Source organism: Pelophylax lessonae (assembly GCF_965119305.1).
Source record: "Pelophylax lessonae genome assembly, chromosome: 9".
Classification (NCBI taxonomy): Eukaryota; Metazoa; Chordata; class Amphibia; order Anura; family Ranidae; genus Pelophylax; species Pelophylax lessonae.
In genome coordinates this window covers 30,476,253-30,493,318 of record NC_138776.1, presented here as the reverse complement: position 1 = coordinate 30,493,318, position 17,066 = coordinate 30,476,253, and the positions used below count along the sequence as shown (strand labels likewise).

General features: G+C 48.5%; 2 protein-coding genes and 1 pseudogene across 3 annotated transcripts in view; all 3 read left to right on the top strand.

Moving 5' to 3' along the window:
* Positions 1 to 1,282: 1,282 nt before the first annotated feature.
* LOC309564197 (integrase/recombinase xerD homolog) lies at positions 1,283 to 1,990 on the top strand (the record flags this gene model as incomplete). Its single annotated transcript, XM_082268827.1, has 1 exon — positions 1,283 to 1,990. One exon carries the CDS (start codon positions 1,283 to 1,285, stop codon positions 1,988 to 1,990), a length of 708 nt encoding a protein of 235 aa, XP_082124953.1.
* Positions 1,991 to 2,065: 75 nt separating this feature from the next.
* On the top strand, positions 2,066 to 2,707 carry LOC309564196 (annotated as a pseudogene). The gene has a single exon. The product of its transcript is annotated as an uncharacterized misc_RNA (transcript).
* An 819-nt stretch (positions 2,708 to 3,526) lies between these two features.
* LOC309564195 (ovostatin-like) overlaps positions 3,527 to 17,066 on the top strand; it is a gene marked incomplete at both ends in the record, with an annotated part of 115,061 nt that continues 101,521 nt past the window's right edge. The window contains 3 exons of the mRNA XM_082268826.1: positions 3,527 to 3,549; positions 4,660 to 4,734; positions 11,106 to 11,307. Coding sequence (XP_082124952.1) covers positions 3,527 to 3,549; positions 4,660 to 4,734; positions 11,106 to 11,307 — 300 coding nt within the window. The remainder of the gene's footprint in view (positions 3,550 to 4,659; positions 4,735 to 11,105; positions 11,308 to 17,066) is intronic.

Below are 17,066 nucleotides of genomic sequence, written 5' to 3'. Positions count from 1 at the left end.
TCCTACTCCATATGGGCCTCGTCCTTCAGAGATGAAGAAGAACATTGTTTTATTTTTCTGTTTTTTTTTTGTTGTTTTAAGTTATTTCCCTATCCACATTTGTTTGCAGAGCACTTGCCATGCTCTTAATTACGTTTTGCTGCCATTTGCAGCACTCTAGCCCTTTCCTTTGGTGTTTTAGAGCCATTTTAGTGCCTTAAAGTTCGGGTCCCCATTGACTTCAATGGGGTTCGGTGTCCGGGAAAAGTTCGGTAAAAGTCCGGGACACGGACCCGGACTTTTTTTTAAAGTTCGGCCGAACCCGTCGAACACGGACATCTAGGTGTCCGCTCAACCCTATTACTGACCAATCATAGCGATCACATGATTACATGTGAGCAAAATGAATGACTTTTGTTCATGACTTCTTGCTTACTATTGTGATGCTGTGATTGTCTCACAACTATCACATGGTACCTGGGACAATAACAGCACCCGGTATCATATGATTAGCTGTAACCAATCACAGCATCACAATATTAACCACTTAAAGGGGTTGTATACTGGAAAAAAAAAAAAAATCCTTCAAGACAAAGGCATAATGAGCTAGTGTGCATCGCATACTTGCTCATTATGAAATACTTACCTTAAAACGAAGCTCCGACACGGAGCCCCGGACACCACTGTGGGAGATGACATGCTCCCTCGGCGTCTCTTCCGGGTTTGGCGGCTCCGGCGCTGTGAGTGGCCAGAGCCGCGATCATGTCACGCCGCGATCATGTCACTTACAGGAGGTTTTGAGAGCAATGAAGAGAGCGATTAGGTTGGTGTTTTGAGACTAGGCTAGTGATGTAGCTGTCAAGTCATACAGGGATAGTCCGTTTTCATTGCGACAACATGGGGGTGGTGGAGGCGATCAATAACATCTCGGCATCCTCCCCCCGGTGGTTAGCCTGTTGCGCCATCTGGTTCTGTTGTGTCTGCGTTTCAATGTTTTTATTTATGTTGTGCATATTCCGGGTGTTTCTAACAAGGTGGCCGATGCTTTGTCTCGTTTCCAGTGGACCGAGTTTCGCGTGTTGGCGCCGGCAGCGGAGCAGCATGGGATTCCCTGTCCGCGGGATTTGTGGACGGTCCCCTTGGAGGAGCCGCGAGTCTGATTCGGCGGTCACTGTGCCCTGCGACTTGGGAGGCGTATGTCAGGGCGTGGGCGGAATGGCGTTCCTTTTTGGGGGTGGATATGTCCGCTCTGGTGCATTACTTTGTGTGTTTGAATTTTGGGCGGGGAGTTTCGGCGGCGGCCATGGATAGGAAACTGGCGGGCATGGCCTTTTGGTTCAAGTTGACAGGGGGGGTGGATTTCACCAAGGCTTTTCAGGTGCGGCAGGCGTTGAAGGGGTATCGGAAGGGTAACCGGGGACGCGATTCCCGGCGTCCGGTGTCTTTTTCAGTGTTGGGTGTCATTTTGGGGAGACTGAGCTCTATCTGTTCATCATCTTTTGAGGGCTTGCTGTTCAGGGCAGCCTTCCTGTTGGCTTTCTTTGGGGCCTTCCGGATTGGTGAACTGGTTAGTCCATCGACGTGGGTGGCTGGGGGGCTTCTGATGGAGGACGTCGTGCGCACTGCCTCCTCGGTTCGGATTCGTCTCCAAAGGTCCAAAACGGACCAACAGGGCAGAGGCAAGTGGGTGGAGCTGTTTCGGGGCAACGGAGCTGATGTTTGCCCGGTGGGGGCTCTGGATCGTTTTCTTCAGGTTCGGCCTGAGGTTGGTGGCGCCTTGTTGGTTCACTTGGACGGTTCTTGTCTGTCCAGGTTTCAATTTGTGGCGGTGTTTAGGAAGTGTTTGCTGGCCGGGGGCTTCGACCCGGCGGCTTATGCGTCACATTCTTTTCGCATCGGGGCGGCCACGGAGGCGGCCCGTTGGGGTTTGGGAGAGGACATGGTCAGGCGCATTGGGCGGTGGGAGTCACATAGGTTCCGATCCTACGTCAGGCCCCACCTGGTGCAGTAGCCTCCGCAGAGGGGGAATAGGGGCCTGGTTGTGTATGTTTTCTGCGTATTTTTCGTGTTTGTTTTGTTGTTTTGTATGTGTGCTTTGGGTGTAGGGTGCACTGTGTTTGTTTCTTTTGCAGGTGTCCGGCAGTGTCTGATTTGGATCCTCGGCCATTCGTATGTCTTCTGGGGGGCCAGGCGGGCGGAGGTCAGGCCTAACGGTAGACAATTGGGAGTTCCCCGGGAGGATGGCAGGGTTAGGTGGATAGGTGTGCCTGGCATGCTGTGGAGCAGGGTCGTGCCGGAAGTCTCCCGCTTTGCCAGGTTGGACAGGGCCCCTGATATTCTCGTTTTGCATGTGGGCGGGAATGATTTGGGTCTCCGCTCCATGTGTGAGCTCATTCGGGATGTGAAGTTTGACTTTTTGAGGCTTCGCACTTCCTTCCCTGATATGCTGGTAGTGTGGTCCGACATTGTGGCCCGCACTTCGTGGCGGTCGGCTCGTTCAGTCGACAAACTTAATAAGGCCCGGATTAAAGTGAACAAGGAGGTGGGGAGGTTCGTCAGCAGGAATGGTGGCCTGGTGGTGCGGCATTTGGAGCTGGAGAGAGATACGTGACAATTCCTTCGCTGGGATGGGGTCCATCTCAATGCTATTGGCACTGACTTGTGGTTTTTGGGTTTGGAGGACGGGATCCACCGGGCCTTGAGGGTGTGGAGGGGCGCACAAGTGTAAGGTTTCACACTTGTGGTGCTGTGGCGGTTTGGGGTCCTTGACAGGGGTTCAGCAAACTGTTTTTTGGGAAAAATGGTGGGGACCCATCCGAGGTATGGCGTCCTCTAAATTGTACAGGTGGGTGTCTGGGTCGGCTGTGTTAGTCCCCGAGGCGGTGCTTAGCGGCTGGGGAAGTGACTAAGCCAAATGGTGACCCAGACACAGAAGTTGGTTTTTATATGGTACTGTCAAGGACCACAAACATAGATCTGGGTTATTGTTATTATTATTGTTATATTGTTATTTCAGTATTTTATATTTTGTTATTTATTAAAAGGCCATGTCGGCCATTTTTACTCCAAGTTGAGCAGTGTGTTTTTTATATAGTTTAAGTGGGTGTGGGTATTGGGGAGTTAGCAGGTATTTATAGTAGCCAGCACGGGAGCTCTGATCTACCCAGATCAAGACATGCCCGGCGACAGGAGAGAAAGGACTAGGCATAGGGCATACATGAATGGGTGAGAAGGGGAATCGTGCAGTAAAGGTCAAGTGGGGGACAAAAGTAGGTGGGCTGTAAGGGGGCACTTACCTTATTGGTCAGTTGTCCAGGCAGGGGGTGGAGAGGTTGAAATATAGGTCCAGGGTAGGAGGGATCAGGTCAATCTTGAAGGAGAAAACGTGGAAGAAAAGTCCCTCCCTCCCGCCCCTTTTGGTTTGTCAGTAGGGTTGTTGCTTTTGGGGGTATGTTAAAAATTTGCTGCTTAAGTTGGCGGTTTGGGGTCCTTGACAGGGGTTCAGCAAACTGGTTTTTGGGAAAAATGGTGGGGACCCATCCGAGGTATGGCGTCCTATACATTGTACAGGTGGGTGTCTGGGTCGGCTGTGTTAGTCCCCGAGGCGGTGCTTAACGGCTGGGGAAGTGACTAAGCCAAATGGTGACACAGACACAGAAGTTGGTTTTTATATGGTACTGTCAAGGACCACAAACATAGATCTGGGTTATTGTTGTTATTATTATTGTTATATTGTTATTTCAGTATTTTATATTTTGTTATTTAATAAAAGGCCATGTTGGCCATTTTTACTCCAAGTTGAGTAGTGTGTTTTTTATATAGTTTAAGTGGGTGTGGGTATTGGGGAGTTAGCAGGTATTTATAGTAGCCAGCACGGGAGCTCTGATCTACCCAGATCATGGTCTCTCACCTCAGCCACAGACCCATAAAGGGTCAAAGATCGCATATATCAGCTGTAGCAGCCTGGGGATTATCCTCTCCTAGCAGCCCAACATAGATCACTCAGGTGTGGATGGATGAACTCCAATCAAACTCAGAAATCGGTGTATATATAAAACAAAGGGGACATATATAGTGCTCTCCGTCTGAATACCAATGTCTTTATTAGATATAGTAAAAGGTACTCACATTTAGCGGCACTCAGCGGTACACGCAATGCAGACAGATACACATGCAGCTGGGACAAAGGGAAATTACAACGTTAGGTATGCAGGCTCCGCCCCCTAAAAAAGTTGGCCACACCCTACTCACTTTAGTGCTATAGTAGCCTCCACACTTTTGCGTACAATTTCAACACAATTTTGAAGCATTCGTGAGGTCAGGTAATGATGCTGGATGAGAAGCAACCTGGCTCACAATCGTTCTTTGAATTCATCCCAGAGATGTTCAGTAGGGTTGAGGCTAGGGCTCTGTAGAGCATACTTAAGTTTCAACACACCTATCTGGTCAAGCCATGTCTTTATGGAGCTGGTTTTGCACATGAGGGTACAGTCATGGTGGAACAGAATAGAGTCTTCACCATCTGGTACCACAAGGTTGGAAGAGTGCAATTATCTAACATGTCTTTATTTAATGTAATATTAAGAGAAAACGCTTCAATGAAAACACTTGAATTCCTTTTGCTTTTTTGAAAGAAGATAAACTTACATTATGAATTCTTTATTGTGTTCCTTACTACAGATTAGTTGAACTTCCACCTGACCCTGAACCATCTAAACCCGTGACAACCGGATCTTGCCGCCCTCCAGATATCAGGTATGCCTGTTCTGATGTCTTCATTTGCTTGTTGAAGTTGGAGCTTCTTAGTTCTGCTCAGTGAGAGGTTGTGGGTTTGAATCCCCTGGCCAGCGGATGACTAATAGTCATCTTCATTTAAGCCTTTAAAATTAGTACTTGTGATTGTTCGCATGTTCATTAGAACATTTCCCCTGTTTGAGATGTTTTGGTGCGAACCAAACAGGGGGGTGTCCGACTCATCACTACTGATGATACAAAGGTGTGTAATAGGGTTGATAACCCTGAAGGTGTCTGTAACATGGAACATGATTTGGCATGCTGTGGATACTGCAGTTTAATGTTTCTAAATGCAAAATAATGAACCTAGGGAAAAAAAATACCTTGGGAGAGTACAACATTGAGGGTACAGTGTTAGCCAGCACTACAGAAGAAATAGATTTGGGGGGGACTTATTTCAGGTGATTTCAAAATGAGAAAACAGTGTGACCAGGGAGTGGGGAAAGCAAATACAATTCTAGGATGCACCACTTGAGGTTTATTATCATTTTTGTAAACTTGGGTAGGGGTATGATGTACCCGATATCCATTCACATAATGGGGGGGGGGGGGGCCGGGATCTGGGTGCCCCTTTGTTAAAGGGGACTTCCAGATTCCTTCCGATAACCCTCTCCCCCGCAGACCCCCACAACCAAAGCCCACAGTTGTCAGAAAGAGACCCCTGTCCCCATCAACATGGGGGCAAGGTGCTTCGGGGGGCAGAGCCCCCCATGTTGAGGGCATGTGGTCTGGTATGGTTATGGAGGGGGGGCGCTCACTCGTCCCCACTCCCATCCTGTCCAGCCAGGCTGTGTGCTTGGATAAGGGTCTGGTATGGGTTTTAGGGGGAACCCCGCTCCATTTTTTTAAATATATATATATATATATAGATAGATATATATATATATATATATATATATATATATATATATATATATATATATATATATGTATATATATAAATGTATCTATTAACTATACTACACTATACTACACTATCTGATAAACTATGTAACTCACTACACTATCCCTGAAGGAATGTGAAATTGTATGTAGGGGAATGTATTGGGTGTAGGGTGAGATAGAAGTTAGATAGGGAGGGAAAATGTTAAATTAATCAGTAAGCCTGACTGTGGTGTAGTGGTAGAGCATGTGTTGAGGTCATGTGGTCTAGTATGGTTCAGGAGGGGGGGCGCTCACTAGTCCCCACCCCCATCCTTTCCAGCCAGGCTGTGTGCTCGGATAAGGGTCTGGTATGGGTTTTAGGGGGAACCCCACTCCATTTTTTTAAATATATATATTTATATATAAATGTATGTATTAACTATACTACACTATACTACACTATCTGATAAACTATGTAACTCACTACACTATCCCTGAAGGAATGTGAAATTGTGTGTAGGGGAATGTATCGGGTGTAGGGTGAGATAGAAGTTAGATAGGCAGGGAAAGTGTTAAATTAATCAGCAAGCCTGACTGTGGTGTAGTAGTAGAGCACTGGGCTAATAACTGAGAGGTGGTGGGTTTGAATCCCCTGTCCAGCAGATGATAAATATAACTTATGGATATGCATTAAAACCTATTAAATTGTTTATGGATGCGGAAAAGAGTGGCGGTTGTTGCAATATTTTATGTCACACTGGATTTGCGCAGTGGTCTTTCAAACGGAATTTTTTTGGGAAAAAATACACTTTCATGAAATAATAAAAAAAGTAAAGTTAGCCCAATTTTTTCAATAATGTGAAAGATGATGTTACACCAAGTAAATAGCTACCTAACATGTCATGCTTTAAAATGGCGCACACTCGTGGAATAGCGACAAACAACGGTACTTAAAAGTCTCCATAGACGACGCTTTAAAAATTCTGGGTTACTCAAACCTAGATCTGATCAAAGCCAATGGTCGCTCAGGCCTACCAGTGGGATGAGAAAGCCTGGGCGAGTGGCGGAAGGTGTGAATGTGGGGGGACGTCCTCTTCCACTGCTTGTAATAACAGCCGAGCGGCTAATTAGGCATTATCCAGGTACAACCGCTAAAAGCAGAAGGTCACATATATGCGTTACGTCTGCATGAAGGGGTTGAATAGAACAGGACCTAGTACAGCGCCCTAGGGTACATCACTAGTGGCTGGCCTCTGTTCTGAGTAAACCCCATTTACAACCACACTCTGGTATCTATCCTTTAGCCAACTACATGTCCACTGAACAACCTAAGGGTTAAGTCCTAGCTAATACAACTTTTGTATTAGACCATTATGTGAAATTGTATCAAATGCCTTGCTGAAATCAATATATGCTATGGCCACAGCACGATCCTGGCCCAAAACATTGGTAATCTAGTCAAAAAATGTAACCAGATTAGTCTGGCATGATCTGCCCTCCATGCTACTTTGGGTAGAAGGGGGTTGTACTCAATGGCCAAGCATCCCTGATACAGGAGATAATATGATTTTCTATTATAGGATATGTAGGAGGTGTATATTATTCATTTTTGGGGAGTCTTTGCCTTCCCTCCCAATGTTGGCAGCATTTTAAGAATTATTAAGGTCCATCTCTAAAGGCTGAACTGGAGAAAAAGCTGTGGTCATTGAAGGAGTTCCTTGCAAAATATGTTTGTATAATCTGTAATCCTCACTAGTAAAAATGATTGACAGAATCTCTATACTTAGAAAGGAATTCCAGGTACAGATATTTTTACATAGTTACTTTGGTTCAGCTTGGACCAATGTAAATATGTATATACAGGGCTTTTTTTCAGCGGGAACGCGGGGGAACGCACCTCCAGGACTAAATGTATGTAATGGTAAGGGGTGCTGGAGGTGTGCTGCAGGGTCTGTTGATGCTGGTTGCTGGGGATCTATTGTCACTGGAGGGAATCTATTATTGCAGGGGGGTCTGTTGCTGGGAAGTTCTGTTGTTGCTGGCCGGGGATCTATTGTTGCTAAGGGTAGGTCTTATGTTGCTGGGGGGTCAGTCGTTTCTGGGAGGGATCTACTGTTGAGGAAGAGGTCTATTGTTGCTGGCTGCTGAAAGATCTGCTGTTGCTTCCGGGGGTCTATTGTTGCTGAGGAAGGGGGTGGTATTTTCTTGTAGGTGGTCCATTGTTTCTGGGGGGGGGGAGAATTTATTCTTCCAGAGGGTCTGCTGATGCTGGCTGCGAGGAGATCTGTTGTTGCTGCTAGGGAGGGGGGTGTTTTGTTGTGAGTGGTCCATTGTTGCTGGCTGCAGGGGATCTATTCTACTGCTTTTCTTGTTATCATTACCAAGCTCAATACAAATTAGTTACTACCACAAATGTTACTGTATTATCTAAAAGGGGTGGTCTTCGGAGGTGGGTAATGGGTGAAACCAAGAAACGGTGCTCAGAGGTGGGTAGGGGCGGAGACAAGGGGTGACTTGAAAAGAGTTCCTGCACCTATTCTCTGTGAAAAAAAGCCCTGTGTATATACCATACCAGTTGGATCTCTCTGCAAACTGTAAATCATTGTAGTAAACACCTCTACTCCAGTGATCTCCATTAGCTTCTGGGACCCTTGCTGAGGGGCTGCCTTGCTGCATTTGAACACAGTAAGTTGGCCATGTAGCATGGGCAGCAAACAGAGAATGCTTTGCATTCTCTGACTGGATGAGGTAGAGACCATGATCTCCCCGCCCCACCTCTTTAACCAAGCAACAAACCTCCTGTGTTCACAATGCAGCAGTGCGAGGGACCTGGAAGCCAGTGTTGATCACTGGAGTAGCAGTATCTACTACAGAGATTTACAGCTTCTATAGGGATCCCACAGGTATGGTAAATACATAGGTACTGTACATTGATCCAAGCTGAAAATGTAAAAACTTCTATACCTGGAATTCATCTTTAAGTAACACAGAATAATAGATGCCCCAAAGGACGGAGAGAAGAAAGGGGTGAAGAAGCACCATGAGAGAATCTGGCGAGTGTAGTATAAGTGAGATAAAATGGTTGTAGGATGATTCATAAGGATAATAGAAATGCCAGTACTCACATCTAGAATTTTGCGAGAAGCCCAAGCAGGGATCAAGCAAACTGTACCTTTAGAATGTGGAGAATATCGTTGTCTCTGCGCAGAGAGTGGTCTTGGGGTTCTTCTCACATACCCTACACAGAAGGCAGTGGGATCCCAGTGTGTGTGAAGGTAATGGAGCTTAAAGCGGAGTTCCAGCCTTTTCACTCACCTGTCCAACGGTCCAGCGATGCGGCCGCCCGAAGCCTCGATCCTCTTCCCTCTGGTCTCGGCGGCGCCGGCATCACTGCTGTGGGCACCCGGCTGTGACAGTTTGCGGCTTCACAGCCGGGTACCCACTGCGCATGCGCGAGTTGCGATGCGCGTCTTGATTGGCCGGCAATCTTCTGGGACCTCTGACATGTCCCAGAAAATTGCAGGGAGGGAGGGGGAGAGGAGAACTTCCGTTCAGGGCGCCGCGGCGCTCCGAGCGGAAGTGTGAGCGGGTACTGGTCAAAACTAGGTACCCGCTCCCCCCCCCAAAAAAATGACATGCCAAATGTGGCATGTCAGGGGGTTAGAATACCTAAAGCGGAAGTTCCACTTTTGGGTGGAATTCCGCTTTAAGTTAAAAGAAAATGGGTAGAGGAAGCAGCAGTGGTACCTGAAAAGAAGAAGATGCTTTGACTTTTCTTGGGTAGACATCTGGGTCTTTACGGGTCACAAATAACAACATTTTTGTGACTTACTCTGGCCACAAGGGGGACGGAGAGCTAAAATTACACACTGCAGAGCTCAGCGAGGGGAGCTGATTGGAGGGAAGAGACACACCCCCCCTCCACACAGCTCAGGAGAACAGAGCCGAGGCTGTCAATCAGCTGGAGTTCCCTTCCCTGTCACCACTTTTCACTTGGTGTCAGGAAAACTTGTTAGAAGTGACTCATGTAAATAGCAGAGGAAAGAGGCAGCAGACAGAAATGACACTTAGTGCTCTTAATTGAGACAAGTACACATATGCTTTGCGATATGCTTTGTTCATATTTCATGTCTCAGGTTTACAACCACTTGCTGAACAACTTGCATCATGCTGTAAGGTGACCCTATTTTTTAAAAGAAATCCGGGGACATATTTATTTTATTTATTAGTCATGGTGGCAGTTAGCAACTTATAGCGGGACTGCAATGTGTCAAAAAGTGACACTTTGTGGGAACCAGTGACACTAATACAGGGATCAGTGCTAACAATATGCACTGTCACTGTACTAATGACACTGGCTGGGAAGGGGTTAACATCTAGGGCAATCAAAGGGTTAAATGTGTGCCTAACAAGTATTTTCTCACCATGGGGGAAGGCATAGATCCCAGTCCCTATTTGCAGGAACACATGATCAATGTCTTCCATATGGACAGAATGGCGATTTGCCTTGTTTACATAGACTGCTAGTCTTCCTGTGTACAGAACGATTCGCGGGTACCGGCAGACATTGAGTCCGCCGGACCTGTTGATCGGCTTCCGATACCCAGAAATGCAGGATCACGTATAGATATATACATATATATATATATATATATATATATATATGATCCTGCGCAGCACGACTGCCCTGTAGCAGTAAAATCTGCTCTAAAACTATCAACAACTGGTTAAAATCATCAGCATTATGATAACTCACAGTCAGGGGGCGCCATATCATAGATCTGGCTGGCTCTGTCACAGTGTGTCACATGACATATCTGCTGGGTGCTGATGGTGGACTTATGACCAATAACTTAAGAAAATCAGCACCCAGCAGTCATGTTATGTGACACACTGTGACAGTGCCAGCCACAGCCATGATAGAGCACCCCCTGCCTGTGAGTTATAATACCATCCATTATGCCAGTGTCACACAGGTCTCACTCTCCGGGGCCCCGGCTACTACACTGCCGGGGAAGGCAAAGCAGGTAGGGGGCCGGCCGGGACTTGAGCCAAGGCAGAAGAACATGCAAGTGGGAGCGGAAGGGGCATGTGCCCGAAACTGAATAAATAGTCCATCTGCTCCGACCAGCAAATGATCATCAGAAAGGGGCAAAAAAAAAATGGAAAAATACCCCCCCCCCCCCAAGCTAGTAGGAGTGGCAAAGTGGGGGGGGGGGTTGTAATTCAGAGTTTTGTGACTCTGCACTGACTGTCTTTGAAATGGCCTGGGCTCCTGTTCAAATCCAATCCAGGGACATAACTGGGGACAGACTTGCTTGGTCCAGGGGCAGTGTCCATATTCCGGGGACTGTCCCCGGAAAGCGGGGATATCTGGTCACCCTATCATGCTGAAAAAAAAAGTCTGATAAAAAATAACCAAATGGGAATTTTTCTGGGCTTACTAAAATGTTCCATTCTCATTACAGCACTGCAACCCCAGGCCACAAAAAGGATTTTTTGATGATGGTACCCATTAAACTGACCAGCGGATCCCAAGGCACAGTCTGCACATGGCTGAAGAGTGAAGTGCCCGTCACTATCAAGGTTGACCTGGAATATTTTTCCAAAAAGTTGCCCATTTTAAGCAAATCAAACACTTCTGATCATTATGGCTGCACTGAATTCACTGTAAGTCATGTTTATATTTTATACAATTCCACTATTTAGAGTCATACTGCCAAGGGAGCATGAATGTCGTGAATCATCAGTCGGCAAGAAAATGTACCTGTCAGGGGACGTCAAAGGAGGTTCTCTAGGACTTAATCATGTCTTCCAGGACTTAAAACTCAGAAACTTTCCCCAGCATACTGGCTTTCTCCGATGCTTATGCTGGGTGTACACACATGCAGGGCTACCAATGGGGGAAGTAAAGCCGGCCCACCTGTACCGGGCCCAGGCCCCATCAGTTTAGCAGGGGGCCCAGGAACAGAGAAGAAAAATTTCCTCCTGCATACTGGCCTCCTTCCATGCTTATGCTGGGTATACACTGGAAATCCCTTCGTTTTTGATCTGGGTATACATACATAGCCGGCCCCCGATGGGAGACTAGAGCCAGTCTTCCTGTACCAGGCCCAGGCCCCATCAGTTCAGCAAGGTGCCTTGGAACAGAGAAGAAAACTTTCCACAGAATACTGACTTCCTCTGATGCTTATGCTGGGTATACACCAGGTGCAGACTGGCAACCTTCAGCCCAGGGGGCAAGTACAAACCAGAGGCCCATGGTGCAGCGACTCAGGCCCCCCTCCCACTCTTCCAATCCTCCTCCTGGCTCCCATTCCAGGCTGAAGCCCTGCTCCAGGTACTCTCTAATGATCGGCTGAATCCAGGTTCCCAACCTGGCCAGCAGGGATGGTTGGGGGGAGCTGGGACAGCTTGGTTGATGCTGGCCAGGAGAGGAGAGTCTCAAGTGGGGCATGGAACCGGCCTCAGACACAGTTTAGGCCATCCATGCTGGGGAGGGAGGCCTGAGCTCTGTCCTTGTCTTCATCCTCAGTAGGTCAGTGGCAGAGACTTTTTTCTTCTATTCACCAAGAACCCTTTAGACGTGTCTGTGACAGAAGTGGTGTAGCCTTTTTACAGGACATCAAAGCGGCCCAGGGGGCAATTGCCCCCCTATCCCCTGGCCCAGTCCTCCTCTGGTATACACACATGCAGGGCTACCAATGGGGAACTAGAGCTGGCCTACCTGTACTGGCCCACACCCCATCAGTTCAGGAGGGGTTGCAGGGGCAGAGAGGAGAGGAGACTCTTTAAATACCACAGTAATCCAATAGGCTGTGGGTCCCAGAGAATAAATATAAGTTCCCCGGGCTTCATTAGTTCAGCAGTAGGGACTGGGGACAGAGAAGGGACTATTTTCTAATTTTCATGAGCAGGCAGAGTGCTGCGGCTTCTGGTCTCTTCTTCCATGTCAATCTGCTGGGGGAAACCGGAACTTTAATTCAATTGTTGGCGGTCCTAGCACAGAGTATTACTCTGCCCAAAAATTAGAAAATGGTCCAATCTCTACCCCCGGCCCCTGCTGCTGAACTGATGGGGCCCAAGGAACTTTTAATTAATTGCTGGAAGCTGCGGCTGTTGGGAGTACTGTGCATGCACAATAAAATACTTAAAAACCCCTGTCTGTGTAGGGTTGTAGGGAAAGGGGGTGGGGGGGATCAGGCCCTGCAGGTTGTATGGGACCCCCTGAATTCCAATGTCAGCACTGCACAGATAGATTATTTTAAACTGACCTATGGGCTATTGTTTGAACTATCTGGATTTGTGTCTTTTTTCAACCTATGTAACTATGTTATAAATTCTTCCCTCCATGATGTATAGCGTGGATGGAGGAATCTCTCACTGTGGCCATTGTATTGTGATGGCCAGCTTCTGGCATCTGTCAGAATACCTAATTGGATTAAGTCTCTGTTCTGCCAACAATTTTTGGAATGGCTCTTTCAACTTTTCAGTCAAAGAATGCCTGGCGGGATAAGGGCCACCCATGTAGTAAATCTTGGCCAGCCAAAATTCGTATGGTTAGCGCCAAAGCCTTTCCAGGTCAATCTTTCCTGCCTACTCACATGGGTGTCCCTTTTTCAGGGGGGGGGGGGGGGGGCATCATTTTAAGGTTACCCATGGTCAGCTCCTTTTCAAAAATGTCATGAAGGGGAGGGGTTTAGTCATTATACTTATTTTGAGTGTTTATTTTTAAAGAGCAAACAGCAGCATTTATTTTAAAGCATTTAACCTAGAAAAAATTGATCCTGTTATCTTAAAGTTGTACAGCACAGTGCTTTGCTGTGTAATTTGGCCCCCTTTTATCACCTGAAATACCTGGCTTATCCTGTCTGGCTATGTCCTCCCCTGTAAACTGACCACGGTATACCATGGATGCAGAGCCCTGACACTGTGGTCAGTTTACGTGCCTCTGTCATCCGCAGCCCTCCTGCCCTCCTCTGTACTCTCTCCCCCCTCTCTCCCTGCCTGTCTGCTCCTATGTCAGTGTCCTCCCAACTATATCCAAAACTAAAGAAAAACCACAATCTTATCATTAGATAACATTTAAAGTGTATGCAAGGACAGCACCAGCAAAAGGGCAGGTAAGGCAGCTGCCTAGGGCACCAGAGTAGAGGGGGTGGCAAAATCTGGATCCCCAGCCACTCGCTGGGGATTCAAATTTTTAAAAGAAGACAGAGGGGGTTGGGGGGCGGGGGGGTACAGAGAGGAACAGATGTGTGTGTGTGGGGGGGGGAGGTGGACAAAGAGGAACAGATGTGCAGGGGGATGTTGGGTACAGAGAGGAACACATGTGTGTGTGTATGTGGGGGGGGGGGTACAGAGGGAAACAGATGTGCAGAGGGGGTGGGGGTACAGAGAGGAACAGATGTGCAGGGGGGGGGGTTAGGGGTACAGAGAGGAACAGATGTGTGTGTGGGGGGGAGGGTGGGGCATTGAGGGAAACAGATTTTCAGGGGTTTTGGGGGTACAGAGAGGAACAGATGTGCAGGGGGGTTGGGGGGTACAGAAAGGAACATATGTGCAGGGGTATTGGGGGATACAGAGAGGAACAGGTGTGTGTGTGTGTGGGGGGGGGGGTTTTGGGGGTACAGAGGGGAACAGATGTGAAGGGGGCTTTGGGGGAGTACAGTGAGGAACAACAGATGTGTGTGTGTGGGGGGGGGGGATACAGAGAGGAACAGATGTGTATGGGAGTTACAGAGGGGAAGAGATGTGCAGGGGGGGTTGGGGGTACAGAGAGGAACAGATGTGCTTGGGGGGTTACAGAGGGGAACAGATATGCAGGGGGGGTGGGGGGGTACAGAGAGGAACAGATGTGTGTGGGGGGGGGGGGGTTGGGGGGTACAGAGGGGAACAGATGTCAAGGGGGGTTGGGGGAGTACAGAGAGAAACACATGTGTGTGGGGCGTAAAGAGGGGAACAGATGTGCAGGGTGGGTTGGGGTACAGAGAGGAACAGATGTGTGTGGGGGGGTTGGGAGGCACAGAGGGGAACAGATGTCCAGGGGGTTGGGGGAGTACAGAGGGAAACACATGTGTGTGGGGGGTAAAGAGGGGAACAGATGTGCAGGGTGGGTTGGGGTGCAGAGAGAAACAGATGTGTGTGGGGGGGGGCTTGGGGGTACATAGAGGAACAGATGTGTGTGTGTGTGTGGGGGGGGTGGACAAAGAGGAACAGATGTGCAGGGGGATGTTGGGTACAGAGAGGAACACATGTGTGTGTGTGTATGTGGGGGGGGGGTTGGGGGGTACAGAGGGAAACAGATGTGCAGAGGGGGTGGGGGTACAGAGAGGAACAGATGTGCAGGGGGGTTTAGGGGTACAGAGAGGAACAGATGTGTGTGTGTGTGGAGGGGGGGAGGGTGGGGCATTGAGGGAAACAGATTTTCAGGGGTTTTGGGGGTACAGAGAGGAACAGATGTGCAGGGGGGTTGGGGGGGGGGGGTACAGAAAGGAACATATGTGCAGGGGTATTGGGGGATACAGAGAGGAACAGGTGTGTGTGTGTGTATGTGTGTGTGGGGGGGGATTGGGGGTACAGAGGGGAACAGATGTGAAGGGGGCTTTGGGGGAGTACAGTGAGGAACAACAGATGTGTGTGTGTGTGTGGGGGGGGATACAGAGAGGAACAGATGTGTATGGGAGTTACAGAGGGGAAGAGATGTGCAGGGGGGGTTGGGGGTACAGAGAGGAACAGATGTGCTTGGGGGGGGGGGGGTTACAGAGGGGAACAGATATGCAGGGGGGTGGTGGGGGGGGGGGGTACAGAGAGGAACAGATGTGTGTGTGTGGGGGGGGGGGTACAGAGGGGAACAGATGTCAAGGGGGGTTGGGGGAGTACAGAGAGAAACACATGTGTGTAGGGGGTAAAGAGGGGAACAGATGTGCAGGGTGGGTTGGGGTACAGAGAGGAACAGATGTGTGTGGGGGGTTGGGGGGCACAGATGTCCAGGGGGGTTGGGGGAGTACAGAGGGAAACACATGTGTGTGGGGGGTTGGGGGGTAAAGAGGGGAACAGATGTGCAGGGTGGGTTGGGGGTACAGAGAGAAACATATGTGTGTGTGGGGGGGGAGGGGCTTGGGGGTACATAGAGGAACAAATGTGTGTGGGGAGGGGGTTGGGGGTACAGAGGGGAACAAATGTTCAGGGAGGGTTGGGGGGTACAGAGAGGACATCAAAACTAGGGAGGAAAGAGGTACCACCTGCTCAGATTGCTGGGTCAATCACACTCCAGTAAATGATGGGACTCACTGTATTGGTGGTGATCCACCTTCAGACTCCAGAAGACAAATCACATAGGGAAAGGAAGGGGATAGCCCCAAGAAAAGGAAGTTATATTAAGGAGGAAGGGGAGATCGCAGACCGCGGTATATAACCGTAGATTGATACTTTATTGTGGCAAAATTAAGTAAAATGGACACACATCAAAAATAGCAAGAGCAGACTACACACAAAGAGTAATAGACAAGGTTGTCACTAAAAAGCACCCAACCCATGCACATTCAAGTCCCAAATGTTACACTGTAATGCAATACACAGAAACAGATTACATTTAAACTGATATGGATTCGGCAAGTTGCAGGTAACTTCGGTGGTGTTGGCTATGCATCAGCTGTACAAACACACCGAAAACATCCGCACATTTGCCTACGATCTGGTCAGTGTAAATAGACAATAACAAAACAGGAATGATCATTCCCATGAAGATGGATCAATTAGAATCCTAGTCAGGAAGTAGTGATATAAAAGTGCACCCCCAACAGGGATGGGTGGGCCACTGCCTTTAGTGGAAAGTACCGTGTGTAACAAGGCAGAGGCAAATTAAACAATGAAGTACTCACATATCCCAAAGTCAGGATGACACACATATTTAAATGCACTGTAGAAGAAAGATACAGGGCACAGAGAAGAACAGATGTGTGAAGAGGTAGGTTGGGAGTACAGAGGGGAACAGATGTGCAGGGGGATTTTGGGGGTACAGAGAAGAACAGATGTGTTGGGGGATACAGAGGTGAACAGATGTGTGTGGGAGGTACAAAAGAGAACAGATGGGCAGGGCATTTGGGAGGGGGGGTACAGGAGAGGAACAGATGTGGAGGGGGGGTTGAGGGTACAGAGGGGAACAGATGTGTGTGGGGGGTACAGAGGGGAACAGATGTGCAGGGGGGTTTGGGGAGGTACAGAGAGAAACAGATGTGTGGGGGGGGTTGAGGGGTACAGAGGGGAACAGATTTGTGAGGGCTACAAAGAGGAACAAGATGTGTGGGTGGGATACATTGGGGGACAGAGGTGCAGGGGGTTCAGAGGAAAACAGAGGTGCAGAGGGGTACAGAGGTGGGGGGGAGGGTACAGAGGACTAGAGGGGGTACAGAGGGAAACAGAGGTGT